This window comes from Thalia democratica, chromosome 7, assembly GCF_965202585.1.
Source record: "Thalia democratica chromosome 7, ktThaDemo2.hap1.1, whole genome shotgun sequence".
Classification (NCBI taxonomy): domain Eukaryota; kingdom Metazoa; phylum Chordata; class Thaliacea; order Salpida; family Salpidae; genus Thalia; species Thalia democratica.
In genome coordinates, this window is record NC_139171.1 from 49,955,848 (window position 1) to 49,983,364 (window position 27,517).

At 27.0% G+C, this 27,517-nt stretch overlaps 1 protein-coding gene and 1 non-coding gene across 3 annotated transcripts; both read left to right on the forward strand.

Moving 5' to 3' along the window:
• The first annotated feature begins 5,103 nt into the window (after positions 1-5,103).
• On the forward strand, positions 5,104-25,674 carry LOC145840640 (uncharacterized). Of its 2 annotated transcripts, none has more exons than XR_014370115.1 (11): positions 5,104-5,301; positions 5,522-5,578; positions 8,210-8,255; positions 14,564-14,749; positions 16,045-16,211; positions 16,864-16,951; positions 17,246-17,369; positions 18,559-18,727; positions 22,410-22,580; positions 23,247-23,415; positions 24,835-24,964. XR_014370115.1 is itself a non-coding variant. In XM_082947959.1 (11 exons), exons 1-11 carry the CDS (start codon positions 5,117-5,119, stop codon positions 24,959-24,961), a joined length of 1,494 nt encoding a protein of 497 aa, XP_082804085.1. In that variant the 5' UTR covers positions 5,104-5,116; the 3' UTR covers positions 24,962-25,674. The 2 variants fall into 2 exon arrangements, 1 of the variants encoding a protein (XP_082804085.1); XM_082947959.1 differs by having other exon boundaries at positions 23,242-23,415; positions 24,835-25,674.
• Trnam-cau (transfer RNA methionine (anticodon CAU)) lies at positions 9,782-9,854 on the forward strand. Its single transcript has one exon. It is a non-coding gene; the product is annotated as a tRNA-Met (tRNA).
• Positions 25,675-27,517: the final 1,843 nt, after the last annotated feature.

A 27,517-nucleotide genomic window follows, 5' to 3' on the forward strand; every position in this document is an offset into this window, starting at 1 on the left:
TGATAAATGTTTTTATAAGAAATAGTATGGAATAAATAAGAACAAAGTTAGTTAAACTTTTAAGTCAAAACTTTTTTTTAAATGTTTTTATTGTATTTACACCAAAAATGTCATATTTAAAAAATAAGACCAATCGTTTAAAATGGTTTACGTCTAAATTTAGTAAGAATTGTAAGCTGCATTAATTTTTTACGAAACGTGTTTATAGCGAATAAAAGTTCAAAAATGCGAATATCTGATTTTAAATATTTGTAAAACTTCAGCTTCCCTTTGTATAATGATTTTTAGTTTTATTTTGTTTTTCAATTTACCTTTAGACTTAATACTTACAAATTTTATATAGTTTAATAACAGTCAGGTTTAAAATTGTATATAATATATATTATTAACTATTGGGTTTAAAACAACTAAAACACAATAATCGATCTACAGGGGAAGTTGTAAATTAATAATTTAATAATTTACAGAAAAACATTGTATACATTATAACCCAATACAATAATCTATTGTTTTCATTCTCACTTTTAATAAATACAAATATATATATACCTACTTTAGCTTCTATTCTTTCGTTATAATATTTATTTTTTTCACTTAACTCACAGAAACATGTACTAGTGTAATAAAGAAATACTACTGTTTAAATTTGGTATTATAATAATTTATATAAAAACTGAAAGGTTTTTTCGTGCACAAGGTCCTAGGACCAAATATTTTGGTCGCTTTTTTGTCATTCAATTAACAATAATAGTAATAATGTATCTTACTTCATTTTTATATAGCTAATAAGTTGATGAAGATTTATCTCTTTTGAAGCATATATTAAGTCATATCATGTCTAATTTTGAATACCTATAGTCCTGACTCCTGAAGGTGTAAAATTAATAAAAAGCTGCTAATAAAAAAAAAAATCTTTTCTTCGAACAGAACTAACACCATTACAAGTCCAAAGTCAAAATATAATTATATTCATATTTAACTATAGTTATTAGTTATAGATAATATTTATATATTGGTCTGAAAGTTTTTAAGCTTTAATTTTTACTTTCATACTTTTCTTTTAGAGTTTAGGTTTTTTCTGCTAATTTTCGTATTGACTAATACTTTGAATAAAAAACTTTAACATCTGAAGTCATGTTATGAAGTCTTATGTTTACTACAAACCATCATGCATATCAAAACAATAGAAATAAGATATGTTTTAACATATTTATGAGTTATGCATTAAAAAACTAAGGAAATAAACAAAATATATACAAAAGTATTTATAAATAGAGATGATATGATTTAATATATACTTCAAAACAGATGAATTTTCATCAACATACTAGTCAATTCACAAATTTGGAAATAGTTATTAAAGTTATATTATTATAGTTATTATAGTTTATTGAACAAAGACAAAAAAAAAATTGCTCAAAAAATTTTTTGTTCAATGACCTGAATATGCAAAAAGACCACTCAGTCATCAAGTTGCATACCCAACTTAGTCAAAATTATAATGAGCTAAAAATTAAAAAGAGAAAAATTTAAACTCTAAAACAAAAAACTCTATGAAAAATGAGACTATTAAACTTTACAACAATAAATAGTTTTATAAAAAAAAAATATCCAAAAAAACTTGAGAATTTTTATACACACATATATCTAACATTATATACACATGAAATATATATCTAACTCTACGCAAAGAGGTAAAGTTTCTATCTGAAATGTTTTTAATTTTTAGATTTATCATCATTTTAGAAAATAATTTAACCTTTTATATGATTTAAAAAAGAAAAAAAAAACTATTTGAATTCTATTTGAAGAAGACTCTACTACCAACTTATTTTTACTTATTATAAAATAAAAGTAACAGTAAATTAAAGCTATAACATTAAAAAAAAAATGAAGCTGCAATATTCAAAAATGATAAAAAGTAAAATAAAGCAGATCCATAAAAAAAAGTTCTTAAACTAAAAAAAGGTATAAAATAAATATACTCTTTTAATTAAAACTATCATTTTTTACAAACTTGAATAAATGTCTAAATAAAGGAGTTGAACTATACCAAAATATTAATGTTAACAACCACAAAAAACAATGAAAATAGTAAATATGTTTTTTCTTTGAAAAAAAAGTAATAAATAAGATAAAAAACACTAATAATCATAAAATAAGTCAACCCATTACTAGTTTTAAATTTTATTAGTGATTTCAGCTCATATTTAAGTTTTAAACTTTCTTTGTTTTCTGGAAAAAATATATTTAGAGACTAATAACTTTATTTACACATATAGTATGTAGACTATGAAATGTAATTGCTTACTAATACACTAACAAACTACAAACAGAAAAAAAATATTACAACTTTCTACAAACTAGACCAATGCTATTGAAACCCAGTTAATACACTCAAAAAAACAAACCTACTCAGATGAAAAATGGATACTAATCTACTGTTTATAAAAAAAAAGGTTCCTGTTCATCTTATGTAAACTCTATTGAATTAGTTGATCATTTAATAAGTTATCCTTAAGTTCAACCTGGAACCTTTCAAAATGGCTTTGGTCTTTTAACTTAATAGGTAGGTCTGTCCAAAGTTTACTACCTTGATAAGCTAGTAATTCATGACCACTACTGCTTTTAAATCTTGGTAAGAAAAAATGGTTTATAAACATTGTTTTTGTCAAATACTTTTCTATCTGGAAAGGTATGTAAAAGTTTTGGAATTGTTTTAAATTTGTTGAGAGAATTGCTTAAAATTTAAACTAAAGACTGTCTAAAGTGCGATGTTATAGAACTGGTGAACACTTGCTTGGGGATATGAGCTTCATGATGCTTCATAAATGTTTATCTTATTTAATCTCTATTGTTTCAGTTCCATGTATCGATGAAGCTTACTTAAATTTTGTCCTGGGCAAGACGTTAAAAGGTATGCAAGTGGTGTGTGACTCAATAACGGAAAGGTTTTTTTGTGTACCATCCTAGGACCAAACATTTTGAGCAATTTTTTTATTGAATAAACAATAAATAAAATAAATTTAAAGGATAACCTGAAAAATATAATATTTAGTTGTTTTTAAGTATACCTCATATACTTTTGAATTTGAAATACACTAATTCAAGGGTTTTCTAGGAGCTTAATTTTTCATTTAAACAAACTGAAAGCTTGGAATAAAAAATAAGTTTACAAGTATATTATAAGTTGAAATAAGTTTATTTGTTTTCAAAAATTGTTTTATGATATATAATTGTAATTACAACATATACATAAAAACACTTTTGGTTATAAATTTAGATTCAAACAATTTTTTTTAATTATGCAAGAACATTTGTTATAGCTAAGGTCCTAGCTTAGTCTTAGGAATGAATGGTGTATTTGTTAAATTTTTGCTAAAATTAACCATAAAAATACCCAAAACAAGTCACTTTTACACTGAGGGTCAATTTTGCACAAGAGTAAAAAAAAATTAACTAATGGTAAGGGTTAGAGCTAACAATGAAAGTAAAATACAAATAAATAAATATTTAAGAAATAACAAAAAGAAAAAATAAATATAGGTAAAAAAATACTAACCAAAGGTGAGGGTTAGGCGTAACATTAACAGTAAAAAAAATATATAAGTTTCAACATTTGCTAAAATGATGCACTGTAAAAGTGACAGAGTGCAAAAGTGTCTTTATTTAATTCTGACACCTACCCTAAAGTACCTGTCATTGTTTATTACAAACAGTTATGGTTTGCTTTACAAGTTTTTTTTAATAAATGATTTTTTAAGGTTTTTTATTGAATTATTAAAACTAAGAGGAAAAAACTAGATTTCTTAATTTTGCATAGTATTGGACTACTACTTAATTATTTATGGTGTTTAGGATGTTTTTTATTGAATAGTATAGTACCCTAACATGACATTAGGATTTTCACTTGTTGAAAATTACTTATTCAAAAGTTAGTCTTATTTTTTACTAAAAATCCAAGATACTATTCGTTTTTTAACATTGTTAAAAGTTCTAAGTAACTTTTGAGATGTAAATGATCAAGTTGAGAGTTCAATAGGTTCTTTATGGGAGGTGCAAACTAAAAAGGTGAAGTTAGACTATTCCATTAAAAACCTATCTCCTCCTTTAGTTTTTGAGAATTTTTTTTAAACAATCTTAAAGTAGTGTTTAATAAGTTATGAACAACTTATAGAAAAATTTTTTTTAAATTTTTTTCAAAAAAAACTTTTGTTAAAAGTAAACAAACAAATTTATTTGTTTTAGATTTTGTACACAATAAAAACTTTTTATTTAAAATCCGCGTTCTACAAGTTGTTTATTTCCTTAAAATTTAAAGTAAATTGCATTAAAAATGAAACAGAAGGTATATTTTTAGTCAATGTTTCCAAATTCCCAGAATGACAGTCTTAAATTTTTTGATTACATTTGGTTGTATTGGATTATTTGTACAAAACTGGTTATATCTAAAAATTTAATTGATTATATTTGTTCTATAAAATTATCTTACAGTTATCTTATACCAGAGTTTTCCAAACTTTTTTTCATAAGGCCCACTTTGTAAAAATTATAAAATCAATGGCCTCTTCCAATAAAATTTATCAAAAATCTACCTTTAAATACACCTAAGACATTTTTTTGCCTTTCATCATAAAGTCCAAAATATATACTGTAAGTTTCAAATTGCATAATTAAAAAGTTATGCCCCCTCCCCCTTTGCAGCTTACGTCCCACTAACTTTCTTTAATGGCCCACTTTGGAAGCCCTGGTATATAGTATAAGATTTCTAAAAAGAGCCAGTATTAATTTAAAAAATGTTGGACCCCCCTAAGCCTTATGCTTATAAGTTTAAATTAAAACATTTCTAGTTTTCTAAAAGTTGTAAACAGCTGTTTTATATTCATATTTGGTTTCCTACAATAGTAGAACTAGAAAATTCAAAGTTTAGTTTTCTACTGTTAAAAAATTAATAAAAAAAAGTTAATTTAGTAGCATATGTAACTATATATATGTAACTGCTTAAATGTTTTTTTAGCAATACTAAATAAAACAAAACTGCTGAGTTAGTTTACCTAAACTTTTTTTTTTAAATAAGTTTGTTTCAATTATAAACAGATTTATTTTAAATAATATAATGTCAAGAAGTGAAAACGATTCTGTTGATGTTATTGATGGCAGCTGCCCAATGTGTTCAAAGAGTCGACTCTTATTTGTTTGCCGATCTTGCCTGTTGGAGGGTGGAATTATATGTACTTTGTTGGTACCTGAGAACAAAAAGTTGTGCAAAAAAGAGTTTAATGATTTGTTAACTATTAACTTGTGAGTTTTGCTGTACTTAAGTTAATAAAATGTTCCTAATATAGTTTTTAAAGAAGCTACTACTCTTTAAAAAAAATTCTTATAATTAAAGTTGATGTACTAAATACAGTAATGTTTTCTGTTTTTTGCATGTTTCTAAATTAGCTTTAGATTTATATCTATAAAACTTTGAAATGATTTTTAAATAAAATAACTTTTGTTGTAATAATTGTTTTTTCAGGAGAATAGGACCACAGCTTAAAGCATTAGATAAGGAGAAAGAGAACTTAAAAAGATTGTAAGTTTTTGCTTAATAACAATCATTATTCTAACTTAATTTAGTACTTATACACTTATTTTTAAAAACTTAAGAATTTGTTTTAAACTACGTACAAAATTTTGTAAATTTTACTTTATTTTTTAAAATTATTTTTCCACTACCACAAACAACTTAAAAATTCCAGAAAAAACTTTTCTTTTTGCTGACTATGAATACATCTTTTTCTTGATTTTAAAATAAATTAGAACAAACTATGAATTTTAAATAGAAAACAAGATCTATATTTTGCTAACAATTTAAATTTTTTTATGAAGTTGTGCTTTAAAAGTTTTACTATGTGAGATAAATACAATAAGAGCATAGGGGGTAGTAAGGTAATTTTTTTTAAATTTGATCTTTAATAAAAGCCAGAATAAAACTAATAAGTTAGTTTTTATGGACATGGAGATTTTAGTTGTTTTTTGAGATATTGTCATTCTTGTAAAAGGTTTTAAATTTAAAAGTATAGACTGTGATTTGTTTGAAATTCAATTTATCATAGTTCTGAAAATGACTAAAAATCTATCTACTTAAAACAATTTTTTTTTGAACTATAAATCTTAAATTTTCATAAAGAGTTCCTCAAACAAATATAAGAAATTACTTGTTGAAGTTATTTATGGATTACAATAAAAAAATTTTGATTAAGAAGTTAAAAAATGGTGGTTTTTTAATAAGAAATAAGTTTTTATCAAAATGAGAAAAATATTTATGGGTAAAAAGTTTAAGTATTACTAATGGATTAACTGAAGAAATTTGAAGTTGGTTAAAAATTGAAGAAAAAGCTAGGTTTTTAGTGTAATATTTTTACCCCTTTGATTTGTGCCTTCCATAGGAACCTAGGATTTTATCTTAAAATTCGTCAAATTGGTGGTATAGCTACGGGGTCCCATTAAGGACCTACTCTGGCTAGTATCTTTTTGGAATGAAGAATATTACCTGAATTTAATTTAAGGTCCCAGTATTTAATATACGTAGACGATTGTTTTTAATTAGTGACAGTGAAAAAGTGAGTTTTATATTATTCTAGAAATTAAATTCCCTACTTAGTGCTATCATGTTCACCAAAGAAACTAAAGAATCAAATATCATTCTTGGATGTTTCGATCAAAATAAAAAATGATAAATTTATCACATTGGTGTTCAGAAAACCTTTGTTCACAAGTCAATATCTAAATTTCCAGTTATATTGTAGCAAGAAAAGAAAATTTGGTTTAATTAAAACCTAATTCACAGAGCTAATAAAATATGTTCTCTAGAAGTTTTTTCAGATTGAACCTAATGTTATAAAACAAATGCTATTAAAGAACTGATATCCTAATCCTTTGATTGATAAGGTTTTTAAAATTGAAATTAATGGTTAAATTACATAAAACGTTATGGTTATGAGAAAAGTCCAGTACTTTTGATTTTGCCTTATGCAGGTGAAAAATTGTCTCGAATTGAAAGAAACATAAAGAAGTTAATGGAAAAAAAAATCATAACCTAGAGTTATTTTTACATCACGTCCTGTTTTGAGTCCTAAAAGTAAAGATCTCATATCTGACAAACATAAAAAATGCATGATTTTGTTGAAATATATTTGTGTTGAATAAAATACCTTGTTTGTTTTTAATCAAGTACAATAGCAGACTAATTTAAAAAATATATCTTGAAAGTTATTTTTACTTTATGGGGTAGGTTAAAAGTATCTGATATCTTATTTAAAACTCTAAAAATTAAGTTCTACTTATAAATAACAAGGTACTCTTCATAAACCCTCAACAAAGTTTTAATATTTAGTGACAATTATTTAGAACTAGATTTTCTTTTTTGTAACCTCTTACTTGATCTTAAATAAATGTTGAGTAACGATTAATTAAAACTTGAGTGTTTTTTCTATAAATTATTTAAAATATTCTTATTGTTACTTAAAGCAAGTACTTTTATAGACAACTCACTTATTAATTTTACTTTACATTACATGATGTGTAATCAGATAATAATTATGTTCTGTGATTATTTACTTAAAACTATTTAACTACCATACACAAAATATTCATTTGCTTCATATCCTGAGTGTTTTGTAACAACATATGGCACCAAAATGTGTAGTTTAAACACATTTGTTCACATATTTGTTTGTTTGAGGTGTGTTTTTTGAAGTTTTATAAAAACTATTGTGCTTAATTTTTCTAGTTTTACTCATTCATACTCATTACAAGTTAAATTTACTTGAATAAGCATAATTAATAATGTTTATAAAAAAAAGAAACAAAAAGATCAACTACCTATAATTAAACCAGTTTAAAATAGTTTTAATCATTCATAACGCTATTCATATAGTAATCAATATTTTTCTGCTTTCTTAAAAAGTATGTCTTGGTAAACAGATATGTTTTTACAGATAGTATCTAACAGGGACATAAAACATAAACAATTTTTAAACAAAGTAGATAAAACAAAAGCTTATTTTAATCATAGTTTTTATGATCATCTCAGAATTAAAAAAAAACTAATTAGAATCGTATTTGTGTGTTAATCACTCAGATTATTTAAATTTATATTTGCATACTTTAAACTGATACTTTTAAAAATATTAGCATTTAAAAAATATTTTATTTTTTTTAGACACAGCAAAGAAAGCAGGATAAGGCGACTCAATGTCTTGAACTTGGTAAGGAAAATTAGTTTTTTATGATTTATTTTTTATTGAGCTGTAAAACAACCTTTTAGATTTTGATCTTTGATTTAAAAAAAGTTATGTAGTTGTTGATTTTAAACACAAAAAGGAGTTGATAATAAATATTTTATATGAATAGTCACAAAAAAAATATATCAAATAGTTTAATTTAATTTTAAGTTTAGTTTAGACAATATTAAATACTTCAATGTGTAAATTTTAACAGAAAATAATAATTTTATTTACACTTACTTTTTGCAAAGAAGAAAATGTTAAAGAGTCACTCTTTGTTAAAGTGACACCGTGCTAAAGTGTCACTCCATGCTAAAATGTCACTCTGTGCTAAACTGACGCCGTACTTTTTTGACCCGTTCCCAAAATACATGGTTATAATAACGTGCCCTAGTATAAAAATAAAGAGATATACCATATATTGAAGTTTGTTTTTGATGCAAGATCCATTTGAAAAGAGTTTTAGAGGTCTAACTTAGTTCCAACCCGCGATAAATTCCCACCCGCGCACAATTCCCACCCAATCGAATCCGAGAACCGCTTACTGACCAAGGGTAAGAGTTAAGGGTAACAGTGATAGTAAAAAAAAAAATAAATAAAAAAACAAAGACAAAAGGTAAAAATAGATAAATAAGTAAAAAAATGAGTAGGAATTGTGCGCGGATGGGAATTGTAAGTATACTGGTTTTAGATATTAAAAACGGTGTTGTATTTTCTATAAAAATATATGTTTTGATCCTGTAGACTTTTCTTTTTTCATATATTAAAGACAAACATAGATGTTTAAATTTATATATTACTATTTTGTTTTTTATATTTTTAGTTTACTTTAAAGACATTTGGTTTATATATTTCATCCTATTTTTAGACTTATATTTTAAAACTTCACTAAGTTTTAATTTTTTAGAATAATTAGTTAGATTTTTGCTAAAGTTGTAATCTTATTCAAAAAGTTTTCAAGATTATAAAATTATTTAAAAACTTCAAAGTTGAAAAAACTTTGTTGAAGTCAATAATTTTATTGTTTATAATGAAAAAGTAACTTAATTTTTTTTAATCAGTTAAAATATTTAGGTAATTATGAGGTAAAAATAAAGTTTATAGTATATGTGAATAAGTTTTAATGTTTATGTTTTTGCACTGCTGTCGGTATTACTGGGTTAAGAGTAATGGTTTTTGTTTAAATGCTAAATTAAATAGCAGGAATTTTGTCTAAAAAAGATATACAGTTATCTAGCTTTCATTTGTGTAGAAAAGAACTGTACACTTCATGTTTTTTTAAATAATGAAATTAGTTGCAGTCGTTTTGATATGATATTTAATATTAGTTTTATTCTTTGGAGTTTATTAAAGTTTACAGTGATATTTTTAGTTTAAAAAAATATTATAGTTATTAATAACTTTTTATCGTAATATTTGCTTGTTGAATTACTGCTTCAGCCGCGTTTATCACGTCACGATCGTAAACAAGCCGGTTTATAAATGCAACAAATCAATTTAGAACGTGAGCCCCGTTGGCGCAGTAGGCAGCGCGTCAGTCTCATAATCTGAAGATCGTGAGTTCGATCCTCACACGGGGCATTTTTAATCTTTGGACATAAATTACTTAATACGAATAGTCAATAAACTTTTCTGTTAAAGCTGAGTACTGTATGTGTGTTTTGGTTTTTTTAAAATTTAATTACTAAGTAAATCAGTAATAATATTTAAAATTTATTTAAACAAGCAAGTCTGATTAAAACAATATTTAGAAATAATATTGGTAAAGTTTTTAAGTGTCACCTTTAATTAATAATAAAAAAGAAGTCTAACGTTAATTAAAAAAGAAAAAACTCTTAAAACTTAAACTTACAAAACAAAAAGATAACACAAGTAAAACTTTGTAAGTTGCTTAGACCTCTATAACCGTTTTATATAAAAAAACAACCTGGATGGTAACTTAAAATTTAGTTTGAAATTCAATGCTTTACTTATTGGTTTAGCAAGGCTCATATATGCTTTAACTTGGTTTATATTTCGGCCTTGACACCACTTGAGTTTCATTATGACGTAAGAATAAAAATATGATTGACATATCTGGTTACCTAGTGTTTTAAGTACATTTATTAGAAAATGAGTTTGTAGTTATTTTCAAATATATTTTATAACATAACAGATTTAACTCTGATTTTTAAAAGTAAACTCTAACTGTATTCATATTTTTATTCTTAGCAATAATGTATGCGCTAGATCAACGCTTTAAGATGAACACTGTAGAAGTATTTACCTAGTTTTAGTTATGTTTTGTGTTACAGACTTTATCATTCTTGTTATTAGTTTGTGAATAAACTCAACCAAGAAAGATATATTTATTTATGATAAAGTCAAGCTGAATTGAATCAACAATGCCTGTGATTAAATGCCCTCTTGAGAGTTGCACATATGAAACACCAGACGTCGATGCTTCTGTAGTTGCCTCTTTGCTTATCATTCACAACAATGTACACATTAATGCAAATTCTTCAAAACCAAAGATTCCAAAGATGGACCGTCCTCGAATAGGGACAGACTGCAGTGAAGAGGGTTGGAACATATTTGTACAAAAGTGGACTATTTTTAAAGATAGCATGGAGATGACAGATGTAGAAAAACGCCGTCAACTGTACCAGTGCTGTGAGGAAGATTTAGGCAATGCTATTCTGAAGGGACATAAAGATGTAGTAAATTTAAGTGAGCAAGAGCTTTTAAGGATGATCAAGCAGCTTGCAGTTATTCCTGTTTCAGTTGTTGTACGACGATCAGACTTTCTTAGTGCAAGACAGGATTTGACTGAAAACACTAGATCATTTGCTGCCCGTTTAAAGGGAAAAGCCAGTACATGCTCGTACACATGTAAATGCCCAAAGGATGGCTGTAATCAAATAATAGATTTTACAGACATAATCCTAAAAGATGTCATGGTAACAGGTTTAGCCGATAAGGATATCCGTAAAGAGGTGCTAGGATGGGAAAATCTAGATGAGAAAAATGTCAATGAGACAATCAGTTTTATTGAAGGAAAAGAGATGGCACGTGATGCAATGTCAAAACCCGCTGTTACAGCATCAGTTTTCTCATACAAATCCTCAAAGAAAACCACACAAAATCAAGTGGTAAAATAACTTGTGACACATGTAATAAATTAACTGATAAATTTGTTTGGAGAAATAAAAATATGAGGTATATTGAGTCTTCTGCCAGTAAAAAATGCTGGTTAAAGTCCTGTAAAAAAATTTATCAAAGTCACCAAAGCTATGCTGATGAGTCAAATGCACTTCTAGTTGGTGGATTGTACACACCAAATATATGCAAATCCTTAAAGAAAACCACACAAAAACCAAGTGGTAAAACAACTTGTAGCATATGTAATAAATCAACTGATAAATTTGTTTGGAGCAGTAAAAATATGAGGTACATTGAGTGTTTTGCCTGTAAAAAATGCTGAATAAAGTCCCGTAAAAAAGTTAATCAAAGTCATCAAAATTATGCTGATGAGTCAAATGCACTTCTAGTTGGTGGATTGTATACACAAAACTTTGATGGCCTTTGCAGCCGAGGTCGTAGAAAAAATATGTTCAAACAGAAAAACGCGAAGAAGAAAAAGGAGGTACAGAGACAGAAAAACGTACTTTTACACACTGGATCGCGACGAAATTTAAAGAAGTCATTACCTTACGTCAGAAAAAGTGTTATGACCTACAATAACCCGCAGATCTCAAAGATGTGGCGTGACGTTTGGAATAAAAAGGAAGAATCTCTCAGTATTTGTTTTGTAAAGTCTCTGGAAAATATAACTGAGAACAAAAAATCGTTGCCACCACTGAATTGTGGTGATCATGTCGTGATACTAAATCGAACAGGTAACTTTCTTAGCAAGTGGGGGAGTAGTGGAGTGGTGGTGAAAATGAAGGACTGCTATCAATGTGTTGTCAAATTTGATGGATCAGGTCGCTTAACTGCTCAAAATCGTAAGTTTCTGAGAAGATTTACCCCTCCTGTTTGCAAATCTCTAAGTAGTATCCCTTGTCTGAGAAGGGCAAACATACAACTGTAAAAGTTTGTCTTTTCTGTAAGGTTGAGAAAAAGATGTCAAGAAAAGTTTTAATGTTTTATGTTTTTATAGAAGGAAGATTCTTTTTGTGAAGCATTGTGTAATTTCCTTCTGTACTAATGGTTTTCTTCGAAATTGGTGTTGAACTGGAATGGCTTGGATTTGCTTTGATCTATATTTTCTTGACTTATATTTTATACAGAAAAGCAAACAGACAGCCAAAGTTTACTGCGAACAACAATGTGTCCGGGATGAGTGTGTGAAATTATCGGATTATTTGCAGCGTTTCCATGTAAGACTTTACGATGCTTTTCAAAAGCTTCGTGCCACCGATGTTGCTGATATTCATTTATTGTCAAGTTGGAATGTTCACTGTAAATTAATGTTTTATGGTCTAATGAATGAGTTTCAGACCAATGGTGACGTCCTAAAGTTTGTAGTTAACTTTGCAGCAGACTAGTCTAACAGCCATCTGTTTAAAGTGATCTTGGATGAGGACGCAGAGATTGAATTTCAAATTCGAACTGCTGGTTGGTATCGAGTATTTGGAAAATAAGTGTAGCAGTATTTCGTCAGTGTTCAATGCTATCAGTAATGCACCTTCTACTTTGTTTAAAGTCGAAAGTATGATAAAGATGTTTATCAGCAAATGAAGTGAAGTTTCAAGATGGTTAGATGAATGACATGTGGTTTCGTTCTTCAAAGCTGAAAAGTTCGAATCGGTGAAGCAATTAAGTTTTTAAATGCTTGTATTCAGCAACTGAGTGAAGAAAAGTAAAGATTAAGTCTCAATTTTTTTTCTTACAGTTTGTTTAAGTTGTAGTTTGTTTTAACAAATCATTTATTAGTGAACTAAGTTAATCGTAATTTTTTAAATGTTTTTGTCTTTTTAAATTTAATTTCGTTAAATTTTAGACCTGAAAAATGCGTTTAAGTTGTAACAAATTGTTAAAAAAAAAATTTGTTTCGCTAGGTAAATTTGCCGTTTCATCTCCTTAGTAGATAAAATCTGGGGGGAGATGTAGAAGTATTTACCTAGTTTTAGTTATGTTTTGTGTTACAGACTTTATCATTCTTGTTATTAGTTTGTGAATAAACTCAACCAAGAAAGATATATTTATTTAAACACGTATTAGATTTGTTATGTTTGAGGTCGCTAGAATGAGTTTAAGGGTTGTCACAAAAGTTATGTGCTTTTCTGTTTTTCAAAGTTCCGAAAATTTGTTAATATTAAATAATAAACCAACATGTTTTTATAAGCACTGTATCTTTTTCAATTTTATGTTTTAAGAGTTAAAACTTAATCTACGCTAGTTCGACGTTTTAAGAAAACCATTTAACACAGGGTGGCCACTTAACCTGGAGTCCTGCAAAAACCTGGAATATGACAATCTAGGCTAAAAAAATTCTTTAACTTGATAAATTTTGAAAACTACCCGGAAATTTGAATAAAAATAACTTAAAAACCTGAAATTTTAAACAATTTTTAAATGTCAAGAAGTAAAATTTTGATTTGACATGAAAATCTATCATAAAGATAAAAACATTTTGTCATCATCAAAGTTTTTTTATCAAAAAAACACATATTAAGTAGCTTTACAGTATCTTTTCAATGTTGTTATACAACTTGACTCAGTTATTTATCTTAAACTTAACTTGAAACTAAAAACAGACCTAAAAACGTTTACTTGAAACAAACTGGAAAAAATTTCTAAAAAACCAGTGGCCAGCCTGGTAATAGCTTTTTTATTTTTAAGGTTGATTGAGCGAGGTCAAGTTAGTCAAATTTTTTGGTTTTTTAAAACTACGAAAATTTGTTCTATTTGAGTAAGGATTCAATGTGATTACTGATGAGCTCATTGAAATAAACTTTGTTTACTTAATAAAATTTGAAATAATAAATTGTATTGACTGTCCTTTTGAAGAAGAGATCTCTGTTTAAAGTTTTTAAATCTTTATAACATATAACACTTGAATTATTATAAATTATGTAAATTAATTAGTTATATAGGTTTTAAGTCATTGTTTTACTACTTCAGTACTCTTTTATCCTGTAAGTTTAGTTTCAAAAAGGCAGTAAAAATGTTCTGCTATTTTTATGATTAAATTTTTATTTACTAATTATTCAATACTAATTTGTAATAATTATAGTAAGAAGATTGATTTAAATTGCTTGTATTTTCGAAGTCAGAAAATTTCTTAATTTTTTTTATCTCATCAGAAACTTCAAAAGGAAGATTTAGCTTTCAAGTTGAAAAATTTTCAAAAACTCTATGAGAAAAGGAAACAAGGTTTGAGAGAGGAGAAGCGCAACTTTCAAGACCAAAAGTACATGGTTGACCTGCTCAAAAAAAGCACATTAGTTTCTAAAATGGACAAAATAAGAAAAAAGCTGTCTGATTTGCAGGTGAGCTCAACCGTATTATAACTACCATTGAGTGTTATTTAAAAAACAAATAAATCTTTGCTATATATTTATAGCAGGGCTTCCCAAACTGTTTTTCATAAGGCCGCTTTGAATAAAAAAAAAAGCTATGGCCCCTCCGACAAGATTTCTCAAAAAACTACCCTTAAATACACCTATGCCTTTTTTTTGCTCTTCACCACCAACTCCAGAATACCTAGTGTATCTAGTGTTTTATATTATGACCTCATGGCTCCCATGTGTCCCCTTAGCTGCTTATGGTCCCTAAATTTCTGTAATAGTTCCCAAAAGAATCATATGGCTCACTTTGGAAACCCTGATCTAAAGTTTAATTTTAAATAGTTATTAAAATTATAAACTCTCTAGTTTTTATTTGAAAGTTTGACAAACATTTTTTTGTTCAACTGAAATAACTGAAAATATGTTTTAAACTATGCGAATGTTTAGATAATTCTTACAAAATTAAAAGTTAGTTTTATATCTTTATAAGTTTTTAACGCTATTGAGGCTTTTTTCTGGAAGTAGAAAATTTAATATAATTTTAAATACTTGAAACAGTTCAATAACGCACATTTTATATTTTTTGTCCATTTTATTGAAAAAAGTTACCTTAAGCTTGTAAACGATCGTCATAACATTCATGTATGAAATAGTTGTTTCTAAGAGTTTAATTTTTATTTCAAAAATGTATATCGTTTGTTTTTTTTTTGTTACAGTTCAAATTTTACTTTTAGACTAAATAAATTGTTAAACTTAAAATGCTTATAACTTAAAATCGTTAAAAATAAATTGTTTTGTTAAAAATAAATTGTTTTGTTAAATAAAGTGTTAATTTCATGGTTGCAATCCCTGAGAAATAAGAATGAAAATGTATTTTTTAACTAAACACTGTTATTGACATATATACATTTGACCATTTTACATTTACGGTAAGTAATTAAATAATCTACGATTTGTCACAAATGATTCTTATAATTAAAAATCAAAGTTGTCAGCTTTCTAAAGTTAGCAAAATTATGTATTATATAATTTGATAATTATGTTGTATAAAACTTTGTTGAACTCATTTTTTTAATTTTAACCTTTGCTTTTTTTTAACCTATTGAGATTGTAAAAGACATTTTGTTGCTTTTTAACACACAATTTATTAGCTTAATTCGAAACATATATTATTATCTATTGAGCATAGTTTTTCTTTTTTGATAAGTACACTTTTAATTTAGATTTTTATACTTTAGTTTTTTAAACATTTAAAGCCGTGATCTTTTTTTTCAAAGGTAAAGCTGCAACAAAAAAAACGTAAAGTCTTTGAGCGAAATCAATACATCAAAAAGTTACAGTCATATCACATGAAAAACTTATCTAAGTATATATTGCCGATAGGACCTATTAATGATTTGATGGGCAATAAAGACGACTTGTCTAGTTTCGACAATACTGAAAGGTTTGGTTTATTTTTACAGAAATTGAGATAAATAATTAAGATAGTTCTATTTTATTCAATAAAAAGTAAGTCATGGCAAAAGTAACTCTTTATTATACTAATTTTACAGAAAATAAACTTTTTTTTTTTGCAAGAACTCTATACGGTTTATTATGGTCATTTATATTAAACTAACCTTTAGTTTAGATTTTAAGGACTCTTGTATGATCTGAAAGTATGTTTACAATACCAAACATTTATTTAAAAAAAAATTTAAAATTTTTCAGTTGGTATAGACAGAGTCTAAAAATGCTCTAACTCTTGATGATGGAAAAATATTTTCAACTGTTATATATGATAAATTGATACTAGATTAATTATTCAAGATTTTTATATGCAAAACTAAGTTTTACCCTTTGAGGGATCTTCAGTTACAATATAAATTTGAAAAATAAAAGTAAAACAATACATGGAAGATACTATGAAGCAAAACAAAACAAATAAACTAGAAATTGTAAATTATGTTAGTTAGAAAACTAATCAAGAATTTGAATAGAATACTAAATAAACACTATGGGTTTAGTCTGTTAAAAAACTGAATGTGAAACTGCTATATTAAAAAAAAATTAGTGGCTCAAAAGTTAAGGAATAAAGCAAAATGTTTTAATCACAGCACAGACGGTAACACTTCTGCTTTGAGGTTGGAATTGTTGGAAGCTAAAAATTTTGTTTACGACGAGGGCCGATGGCTAATGGCTGATGTTAGTTTCAAACATTTAAATAAAATATTTAGAAAACAGTACTTTTTTTAAAAACAGTAAAATTGTGTTTATATGGTGAAATTTGTGTTTTTATATTGTCGGATGCCTTGATTTCAGTTTCTAATTTATTACATCTTGTAATAAAAAACTTCCAATAGATTTTTAATCAAATCTATTTAAGCTAATAACATGGTTATAAAGCTTGTTGTTTCTTTTTTTTTTTAAATTCAAAGATTGCATAATAACAAATCTGTAAAAGGAAGTCAGTTTCAAGTGTTCTACTTTTTGTTACAGGACAGCCGAATGTACATTTGCAATGAGGAGATCGTTGTGAAAACCGACGACTTCACGTTTTCGCACGTCAGCATGCTGTACGAGAACACTTACAAAATTAAAAACAGAAGCAGAACCGTATCGGGTGTGTTTTCAACTGTTACTTTTGACAACTTTAGCTTGTACATTTTGAACGTGAGTGTTTTTGTCAAGCGTGAGGTGTGTTTTATTGCTGGTCGTTGTAAAGTAAAAAAGATTACAAAAGTTATTTTGGGTAGTTTAACATAATTGAAACAATGCTTTACAGGCTAGAACCTAATATATGTATATTTTAAATAATTTTGTTAATCAAAGTGTATAACAATTATACAATATAAAAGTTTAGCTTATGTTTGTGTAAAAAAAGTAAAATCAGTTTTATCTGTAGATAACTAGTTTAGTTTTGCTATATTCTTTTAAAGTTGATACTGTATTCAACAATATGTTTGTAAGTTAAAATAATTTCTACAAGTTTCTCTAAAAACTTAAAAAAATATAAAACGAATACAAAACTATACATTATTTATGAAATTAAGGCTGTATGGGGTCCAACATTATTTTTTACAAAAACTAACATTAGACCTTACGTGAAAGCTAAAGATACTTTTTACAGAACAAAAGAATACTAATTAACCTTAGATATATCGTCAGTTGTGTAAAAAGTTTCCAATTCAAATGTATGGAGGAAAAAAATAATACTGCCGATGTTCTAGGAGTTTTAAAAAATCTACTAAATTTTATCATATCCTCATTTTTTAGTCGATAAGCTTAAAATATTCTGGAAATGTTCCTTACATTAAAACAAAAAACTCTGTTTATAACAATTAAAAAAAGAGTTAAAATTTAAGAATTTTACGACTTAATTTTTTTTTTTCGATAAAAAAATGTTTTTAGTCAAAATGAAATCTTTTACTAGAAACATGTATCATTAGTTAAGATTAAACTAAGCAAATTACAGGACCATTTCTTGAAAACTGTAGGAGCAGATATATTTTTTATGATATAGTCTTTTTTTTGTCTTTTTACTTTGGTCCTTACATAAAGAACCTACCGAGCTTTCCGACTTTGTACTCTTTTATCTCATAAACAAATTTGAATTTTACAAAACGGTAAAAAACAACTGCTAGCTAAGTTGAAGATCTTTAAAATAATATTAAATATTTAAAAAGTGCCTTACCCTTTGTTTAAAAGCTCGCTAACTTCACTAATAAATTGAACGCTGGTTGTTTTATAAAGCTCTGAAACATTTTAATAAAACTTAATTTCACATACAAATGATTGTTTGTTGATTACAGGAAGTTCCGACACGCACGGGGACGGCATACAAGTTGAAGTGGGGGAAAAATGCGAGAAGCACATTTACAAGGACGTTTTCTTCATATCGCTTTCGTACTGCGCCCACATGATGAACGTCATGCAGTCGATAATGAGCCCCATACAGCTGCCCCATAAGCTGCATCTCAAGTGAGTGTTTTGCATTTTCTCATGTTTTTAAAAAATTAATAGAGTTTAGTTTAAAAAGTGAGTATCTGAAGTTTATTTTATTATTAAAATGATTTACTTTCAGTTTGCCTTACATGATGAACCCCGTACAACTGCCTAATAAGCTCAGTATTGCCACAAGGTCAGGAAAAGTCAGGAAACAATGGGGATTTTGAAAAAAAGTCAGGAAAAGTCAGGAAATTTGACAATATAAAAAAATCTGATTTTTCAGTTTAAATTTACAAAATTCTTTATTTTCCAAAGCCTCTAAATAAATGGTAAAAAATTAATTAAAAATTCATTAAAGTCAGACTAAATTGCAAAATTTTCCTAAAAATTTACAAAATTATTTAGTTTCCAATGCGTTCATCTGGTATAAATTAATAAAATATTATTTATAAAACTGCAAAATTTATCTGTTAACATATTGAACAACTTACCCTACTTGAACAAGCAGTTTTTGTAAGCTTTTTAGTATTGATGATCTGTAGCAAGGACACTTCCATAGTAAAACTGTGATATATACTCAAAAGTTTATCTAGCATAATTTTAGAAATCAAAGTGTTTTTTGTTTAAGTAAATAATTGAGGCAACAAAATTGGAGGTAAAAATAAATGAGTGCAAATATCCTGGTAAATAACTTTCAACACCACCTAAATTCTAAAGGTAAGTAAGTATACCTACTAAGTTTAATTTTACACAATTTTTTTTAATTAGATAAAACAACCAGCTGTGCTTTTTAATTTTTCAAAAAACACCATTTTACAGACAAGATTTGCATATTTTTTGTGATTATGACTTCATAGTACATCAAAAGCAGTTGAATTGTCTTTAAGTGTATGTCCTTAAGTATAAGCTTTCATTTAAGGTATAAATTTATAAGTCTATGACATGTATAAGTGACTTAATTACTATTTATGTCAAAAAAACTAAAATATGTAATTTTTGGGTTCAAATCAGTTTTTTCGGGTGCAAGATTGTTTTTTTTTTGCAATACATATTTATTGTTATCAAATTCTTCTTAATGGAGCTAAATCACATTCGAATCATATGTTTAAATGTAAATTTTACAATATGACCAAAAATTTGCTGTACTTCCTACCCCTAGTACTATTTTCAATATTTCCATTTGCACATCTAGCAATTTTAACTATGAAACAGTTTGCTTGTTAACTTATAATGATTATTAGAGTATCCATCGTTTATTCATGGTTAAAAAATACTTTAGTTCAAATCCTTTTTGCTAATTTATAGATTTTCAAAATTTTTGGATTTAAGATAGTCAATCTTCAAGAGTTTAATTATAACTTTTGTATACAAACCAAAAAAAATAATTCATCAATTTATTATAGCTGTAAAATTGTTTAATCTGCATAAATATATGATAAAATAATATAATTATAAAATATTTTCTTAAGTTTAGATAAAAACACTATAAATTGTATTTTTAAACGTAAGAGTAATTTTTTGTACAAATATATCACTATCAAAACTGTTTTATATTTAATTTTTTTTTGTAGTAAATAATTTAAACACTATTTGATTTATGAAATACAAAACTAGGTTTTTGTAGGTTTATCGTCAACTTTTAATGGTTGTGCTATTTAAAACAAACCAGTGTAACTGTCTAAACCAGGGGTCGGCAAACTGCGGCCCGCGGGCCACTTTAAAACTTTTATTCAACTAGTTTAATATACTAATATTTTCGAAAACACAAAAATAAAATTTTAGTGTTATATTTAAAGGATATTCTATCGCCTAAATTTTTTTGTTCAAAAAAAATGTCTTTAAATATTTTATTTAAAGCACATAAAAAAACGGTCCTTTTTGACCTGCCGACCCCTCTAAACCTCTTTTTTTGAAACTGAATAGTCAGCATCTAATAGGTTTTCGAGATTAAAAACAAGTTAAGCTATTTGACACTACTAATACCATGGTTTCTCAAACTAATTTTTATATTTCCCCACTTAGCAGAAGTTTAACAAATAATTACCCCTTTACTGGTGATTTGCCAATTTACTTTTATACCCCCTTACTCGAGATTGCCTCCCGAAAGTCGAGCATCGCCTACTTTGGGGAAGCCTGGTTAATATCAAAGCAACCTTTAACAACATTTGTCACTTGGCGTATCCAACATTCTATTTATTTTCACAGGACTCTACTTATTTTTATAGGACATGCTACTTATTTTAATAGAACATTCTACTTTTTTTCACAGAATATTCTACTCTTTTTCACAGGACGTTCTACTTATTTTCACTGGATATTCTACTTATTTTAACAGGACATTCTACTTATTTTAACAATTTACGAGGACATTCTACTTATTTTCAAAGGGTAACCTACTTATTTTCACAGGAAATTCTACTTATTTTAACAGGACATTCTACTTATTTTCACAGGGTATTTTATTTATTTTCACAGGACATTCTATTTATTTTCACAGGACATTCTATTTATTTTCACAGGACATTCTACTTATTTTCAAAGGACATTCTACTTATTTTCACAGGACATTCTACTTATTTTCACAGGACATTCTACTTATTTTCACAGGACATTCTACTTATTTTCACAGGACATTCTACTTATTTTCACAGAACATTCTACTTATTTTCACAGGACATTCTACTTATTTTAACAGGACATTCTACTTAGTTTAACAGGACATTCTACTTATTTTAACAGGACATTCTACTTATTTTAACAGGACATTCTACTTATTTTAACAGGACATTCTACTTATTTTAACAATTTACGAGGACATTCTACTTATTTTCAAAGGGTAACCTACTTATTTTCACAGGAAATTCTACTTATTTTAACAGGACATTCTACTTATTTTCACAGGGTATTCTATTTATTTTCACAGGACATTCTACTTATTTTCACAGGACATTCTACTTATTTTCACAGGACATTCTACTTATTTTAACAGGACATTCTACTTATTTTAACAGGACATTCTACTTATTTTCAAAGGACATTCTACTTATTTTAACAGGACATTCTACTTATTTTCACAGGAAATTCTACTTATTTTCACAGGACATTCAACTTATTTTAACAGGACATTCTACTTATTTTCACAGGACATTCTACTTATTTTCAAAGGACATTCTACTTATTTTAACAGGACATTCTACTTATTTTCACAGGACATTCTACTTATTTTCACAGGACATTCTACTTATTTTAACAGGACATTCTACTTATTTTAACAGGACATTCTACTTATTTTAACAGGACATTCTACTTATTTTCACAGGACATTCTACTTATTTTCACAGGACATTCTACTTATTTTCACAGGACATTCTACTTATTTTCAAAGGACATTCTACTTATTTTAACAGGACATTCTACTTATTTTCACAGGACATTCTACTTATTTTAACAGGACATTCTACTTATTTTAACAGGACATTCTACTTAGTTTAACAGGACATTCTACTTATTTTAACAGGACATTCTACTTATTTTAACAGGACATTCTACTTATTTTAACAGGACATTCTACTTATTTTCACAGGACATTCTACTTATTTTAACAGGACATTCTACTTAGTTTAACAGGACATTCTACTTATTTTAACAGGACATTCTACTTATTTTAACAGGACATTCTACTTATTTTAACAGGACATTCTACTTATTTTCACAGGATATTCTACGAGCACGGCATGTCGGAGAGCGCGTTCACCGCCTACTACAAGCTGCTGATCGGCAACATCTGCGCGCTGTGCATGCAGCAGAAGGTCAACGTGACCTCGCCCCACAGGTTCCTCACCAACATGCGTATGCTGGTGGACAAGATATGCGAGGAGGGATGCTCGTTAGTTATTTCACTCATCAAAGTATTTTAACATAATACGGATGCTCGTTAGTTATTTCAATCATCAAAGTATTTTAACATAATACGGATGCTCGTTAGTTATTTCACTCATCAAAGTATTTTAACATAATACGGATGCTCGTTAGTTATTTCACTCATCAAAGTATTTTAACATAATACGGATGCTCGTTAGTTATTTGTTTTCACTCATTAAAGTATTTTAACATAATACGGATGCTCGTTAGTTATTTGTTTTCACTCATCAAAGTATTTTAACATAATACGGATGCTCGTTAGTACGATCATTTGTTTTCACTTGTGGCTACTAGTTTCTGCATTAAAACTTACTGGTATGATTTTTGTACGTATCTGATCTTTTGATGTTTAAAGAGTAAACTACTTAAAAGTTTCTTTACCGTACTTTAAATGGTTTAAATCAAAGTTACGTGTAGCTTGCAAAATATTTATAAATTTGTACTTGTAATACCCTCTCTAGCAACTTTACATTTGTGTATGTTTAAACTGTAGAACAGAGTTTCTGTTATCTTTTTACTGTAAAATTTATTAGTGTTTATAAACAGGGTTAAACTCAATTTTTTTTTTATATGAAGTTAAATTTATGTTAATTTTTCAGTCATGTAATTTATTTAAATTTTTTTAGATCAGGTCCGCACAAATACCCGCAAGAGAAGATCGATCAGTGGGAATCGGATTTGAAGTTTCACGAAATAAATGCGGATGACTTGATTTACAACTTCGAAGAAGACGATGACGAATCCAGTGGCATTTCGCTCAGAGGGTGGGCGGTCTTCGAATCAGACAAAGACTTCAGACTGTTAGTTCGAACGTTTTTAGTAGATAAAACTTATTTGGAGTAATAATTTAGAATGCTTTGTTTTTTCATATAATTCCTGCTGCTATCTTATTTTTTTATACTAAAGTTTTATACTTATAAACTGCAATCATTGATAACGCATCTTCTAGTTTTCAAAATATCCCAACACAAAGTATCAATTGAACTGTTTTGTAAAACGTTTTATTAATAAATTAGAACATAATTTGTTTATTGCTTCAAAAGTTAAATAACTATTGATGAGTTGCTTAATCTCACTAAAAAAGTACTTTTTGCAGTTTACTTTTGCAAGATTTACAATTTAAATCAATTTGATTTTTTACCCTTTTTAACATCTCAATAATAATAAGAACTTTGAGAGTTAAACTTGTCTTGAGGTTAAGTATGCAGTGCTACTTTTACTAATGTGTTTTTTTTATAAGTAAAGTATTATAAAGTTTAATTAACTAAATACATATTTTCAACAAAAATGAAAACTTAAACTATAGTCCAATTAAGTTTGAAATTATAAGCTTGGTTGAAATTTGAGTGATGAAAAAACTTATGACTAAGTTAAAAGGTATCCAGTTAAAATTAAGAAAGTTACAAGTTAGTGGGTTAAAATTTTAATTACGTTTGATTAAGACTAAACTAAATGTTTGAAACTGTTTTTTATTTGTATACATATATTTCATATTTGATATTATTAGGGGTTAGACCAATAGCTTTAGAAGTAAATTTATTGTGAATAGAAAGTACATAAAATCAAAAAAGTTGAAATTTTAAGCAATTTTTAGAGCTTAATAATATTTTTATTAAAGGCGCAAACAAAAAACCCAAAAAATTGTACTTGTGTAAAATGTTTTTTGCTGTTCCAAATTGATTTTTATTTAGAATTTAATTTCAACTATGTATTATTGTTTAGTTTAGTTTTTTTTGAATAGGTTTTTAAAATTGATTCGCATAAATTATTTTTTTTTTGTTCAAAAAATATTTAATACAGTTTGCCATCTCTCAGAACTCAATGTATTAAACTAACTTAAAACTTGGTAAATTCGCCCTTTTACGGCAAAATACATTTATTATAAAACTTCACTTTTAATATTTTTAATATTAATCGTACAATGGAGCAGTAGCCTTCACGATGTACTCCTGTGTACAGTAGTGTGTATAGAAATTAGTTTACTGTGCATAAAACAAAATCAATGTGAAGTAATGTTTTTTACTGGCTATTGTTTTGTCTTTTTCTAATTAAACAAGATAATTTTAAAATAAGTGATGAGTACTTAAAGAAGTATTAAGGTGAAAAAGTTCGTTCCTTATACTTTTTGTAGCCTTGTGTTCACAACTTCTGAAAATGACCACTACACATAAATAATAGAATTTATGCGTTCAACTTCCGTTTAACTGAATATTATTCAGATTGAGTCCACCAACGTCGCTATACAGCAGAAACATGGATCAATCGACCAGCATCGTGTCTTCAGCTCTTTCTACATTGTCCTACCTCGGCAAGATGATGATGTTTTCCAACAATAACGAGCAATAACTAATGAATAGTTTTCAAACTTTAGTAACTTAAAAATATCAGTTTAAACTGTGCTCTTTGTTCAGGCGCTTTAAAGTCCTAGTTATGGTGTAAGCCAATTCAAAAACCAATAATCAATAATATTCACTTAAAAAAGTTTATAGTTTTATTAAGTATAATTAAAAACTTCAAACTCTGCTTGATTCTAAAGACTGTTTCATATTTGAATTGTAGTTTATTTTTTAGCAAGTGTTAAATCACAACATAAAAGCCTTTTATTTTTCAATATACTTCTTCCAATAATTAAGGGGTGAGAAAATAATTTTGTTAAGGAAGAATATAGATTTATACCACTATCAAATAAAGGTACAGTTTTTTAGATCAGCTATTTACTAACCTTTTTTATTTATTAAACCAATTTTATTGCAGTTAAAAACTAATAACAGCTTACCGACAAAAATATATCATTTATTCTTTAGAAGTAAACAAATTTTTCTACATTAAAAAAAATTTTTTTTCTATTACTTTTATAAGGAGTATAAAGTTAAATCAATAGTTCAAAACTAAAAAAGTTTTTTACTGCCTTAGCCAAATAAGAATTTACTTTTTCTTTATCTTTAAAATGATCATATTTATAACAAATAACTTTTTACTTATTTTTAATTTAAGGGCTTTATTATTTTTCACTTTTTAATATTTTGCACTTAAACCAAGATTTTTTGTATAAATTTGGGCTGCATCTTTCAAATCAAAATTATGTTTTAACTAAGTTAAAATTTATATAACAAAAGTAAGCTTTAATTAAATTAATTTTTTTCTCAAAAAATTTTTAGCATGTTTTTTTGTTAGCTGTCTTCTTTTTTCTTTGTACATTTTAACTTCAGGTACTTTTTTTGTCCATATTTTACTATGGACCATCATTTATATAATTTTGTCCTTTATATAAAATGCAATAAAATATAGTTCTTATAATATCTTATTAAGAACAACAGTTTTTGTAACAACAGTTTTGAATAAAATGAAGCATTTCATTTTTTCTAAAAACTCACTACATTTACTCTCACAAAAAATAACTTTTAAGATATTTATGTTTTTCTAGTTTTTTCTATTCATATTCGTAAATGTACTTACTTAAATTTCAACATTAAATTATTATCTTATCAAAAATTTAAGCTTTTTGAACATATCCAAGCACCATGTTTTAATCAGAGTACAAGTGAAGCTTATAGAACTAACTAGTTGGTAAACAGATTTGACAAACTGTTTTCACCTAAAATGCATCGCCTACATGTCATGTGGCAATCAATTTTAAAAGGAATTTATCAATCTAAAATAGTTACTTTATTCTTAATTCCAACTTACTAAGTTAGATCACGGTCAATATATTTTTTTGTGTTTTTTCTTCTTATAGAAGTAAAAATACTAAAATCACTAATTGTAGTTTACAATGACTATATAATTGCATTTAATCTTTTAAAACGTTATATTGTTTTTTTTCAAACAAAAGTATTTAAAAAGTTCTGTTTAAACAAGGGTTTCCTAAATTCATTTACTAAATCGCCCCCTATTCATAAATAAAAAAAAAAAATTCCCCCCTCCCCTCCCATGATATTATACAGTAATTTTTCTCTTGAGTACGCACTTTTGAGTTTTAAAAATTGTGTTTGAAATATAATTTAGACTGGTACTTTTTAGGAATGCACTTTTTGGCTGTGTTCAAAGTAATTTAAAGGGTTTGAGAAAATAATTTGCAGTTATTTTATTGTAAGCTTGGTAAAGTGTTTTAAAATACTTAATTATTAAAAAGCCTTTTGTATTCTGTAATAAATTCTGTTTAAATATGAATTGTTTTGAAACTAATGAACCGTTTAGGTTAGTGGTGGACAGATTTTTTAGTAGTAGGTCAGATTTACTAAAAAATTATTTATCGTGTCGACTTGTTAAAAAAATGTACTGGGGTGCTGCTTAATTTAAAATCTAACATATAGTAAATTTTAAAAACTCGAGCAAAATTGTAATAAAATTATTAGTATTAGTGTAATAAAGTGCTATTGGGAACTGAAAACCAAATTGAAAGCGCATTTCAAAATATCAAGTATCAAAAAAACTAAATTTTATTTGTTTTGCACAAGTAGTTTTCAAGTTACTTAGTCGGCCGAAATTTGACTGGACCGTACGTTACCCATCTGAAATCTTAACTGAAACCTGACATTATAATAATCTCTGATGTAACGAGCTTCGCACATTTAGTAGTTAATGCTAAGTAACTAGTGGCTCAATATACTTTAATTATTGTGATTATCAAATACTTATAATAGCAACTAATTTGCATATACACTACCTAGAAATGGATCAAAATTGCACGAGGTTATTAAACTGCACAAGGTTATTAAATTGCGCGAGGTTATTAAATTGCGCGAGGAGACTAAATTGCACGAGAACAAAATTGCACGAGGATAAATTTGCACGAGGGTACAAAACTGCACGAGGGAACAAAATTGCATGAAGACAATTTTGCACCATGGGTCAGTTTTGCACGAGTTACATTTTTGCAGTAGAGTAAAAAAAAAACAGAAA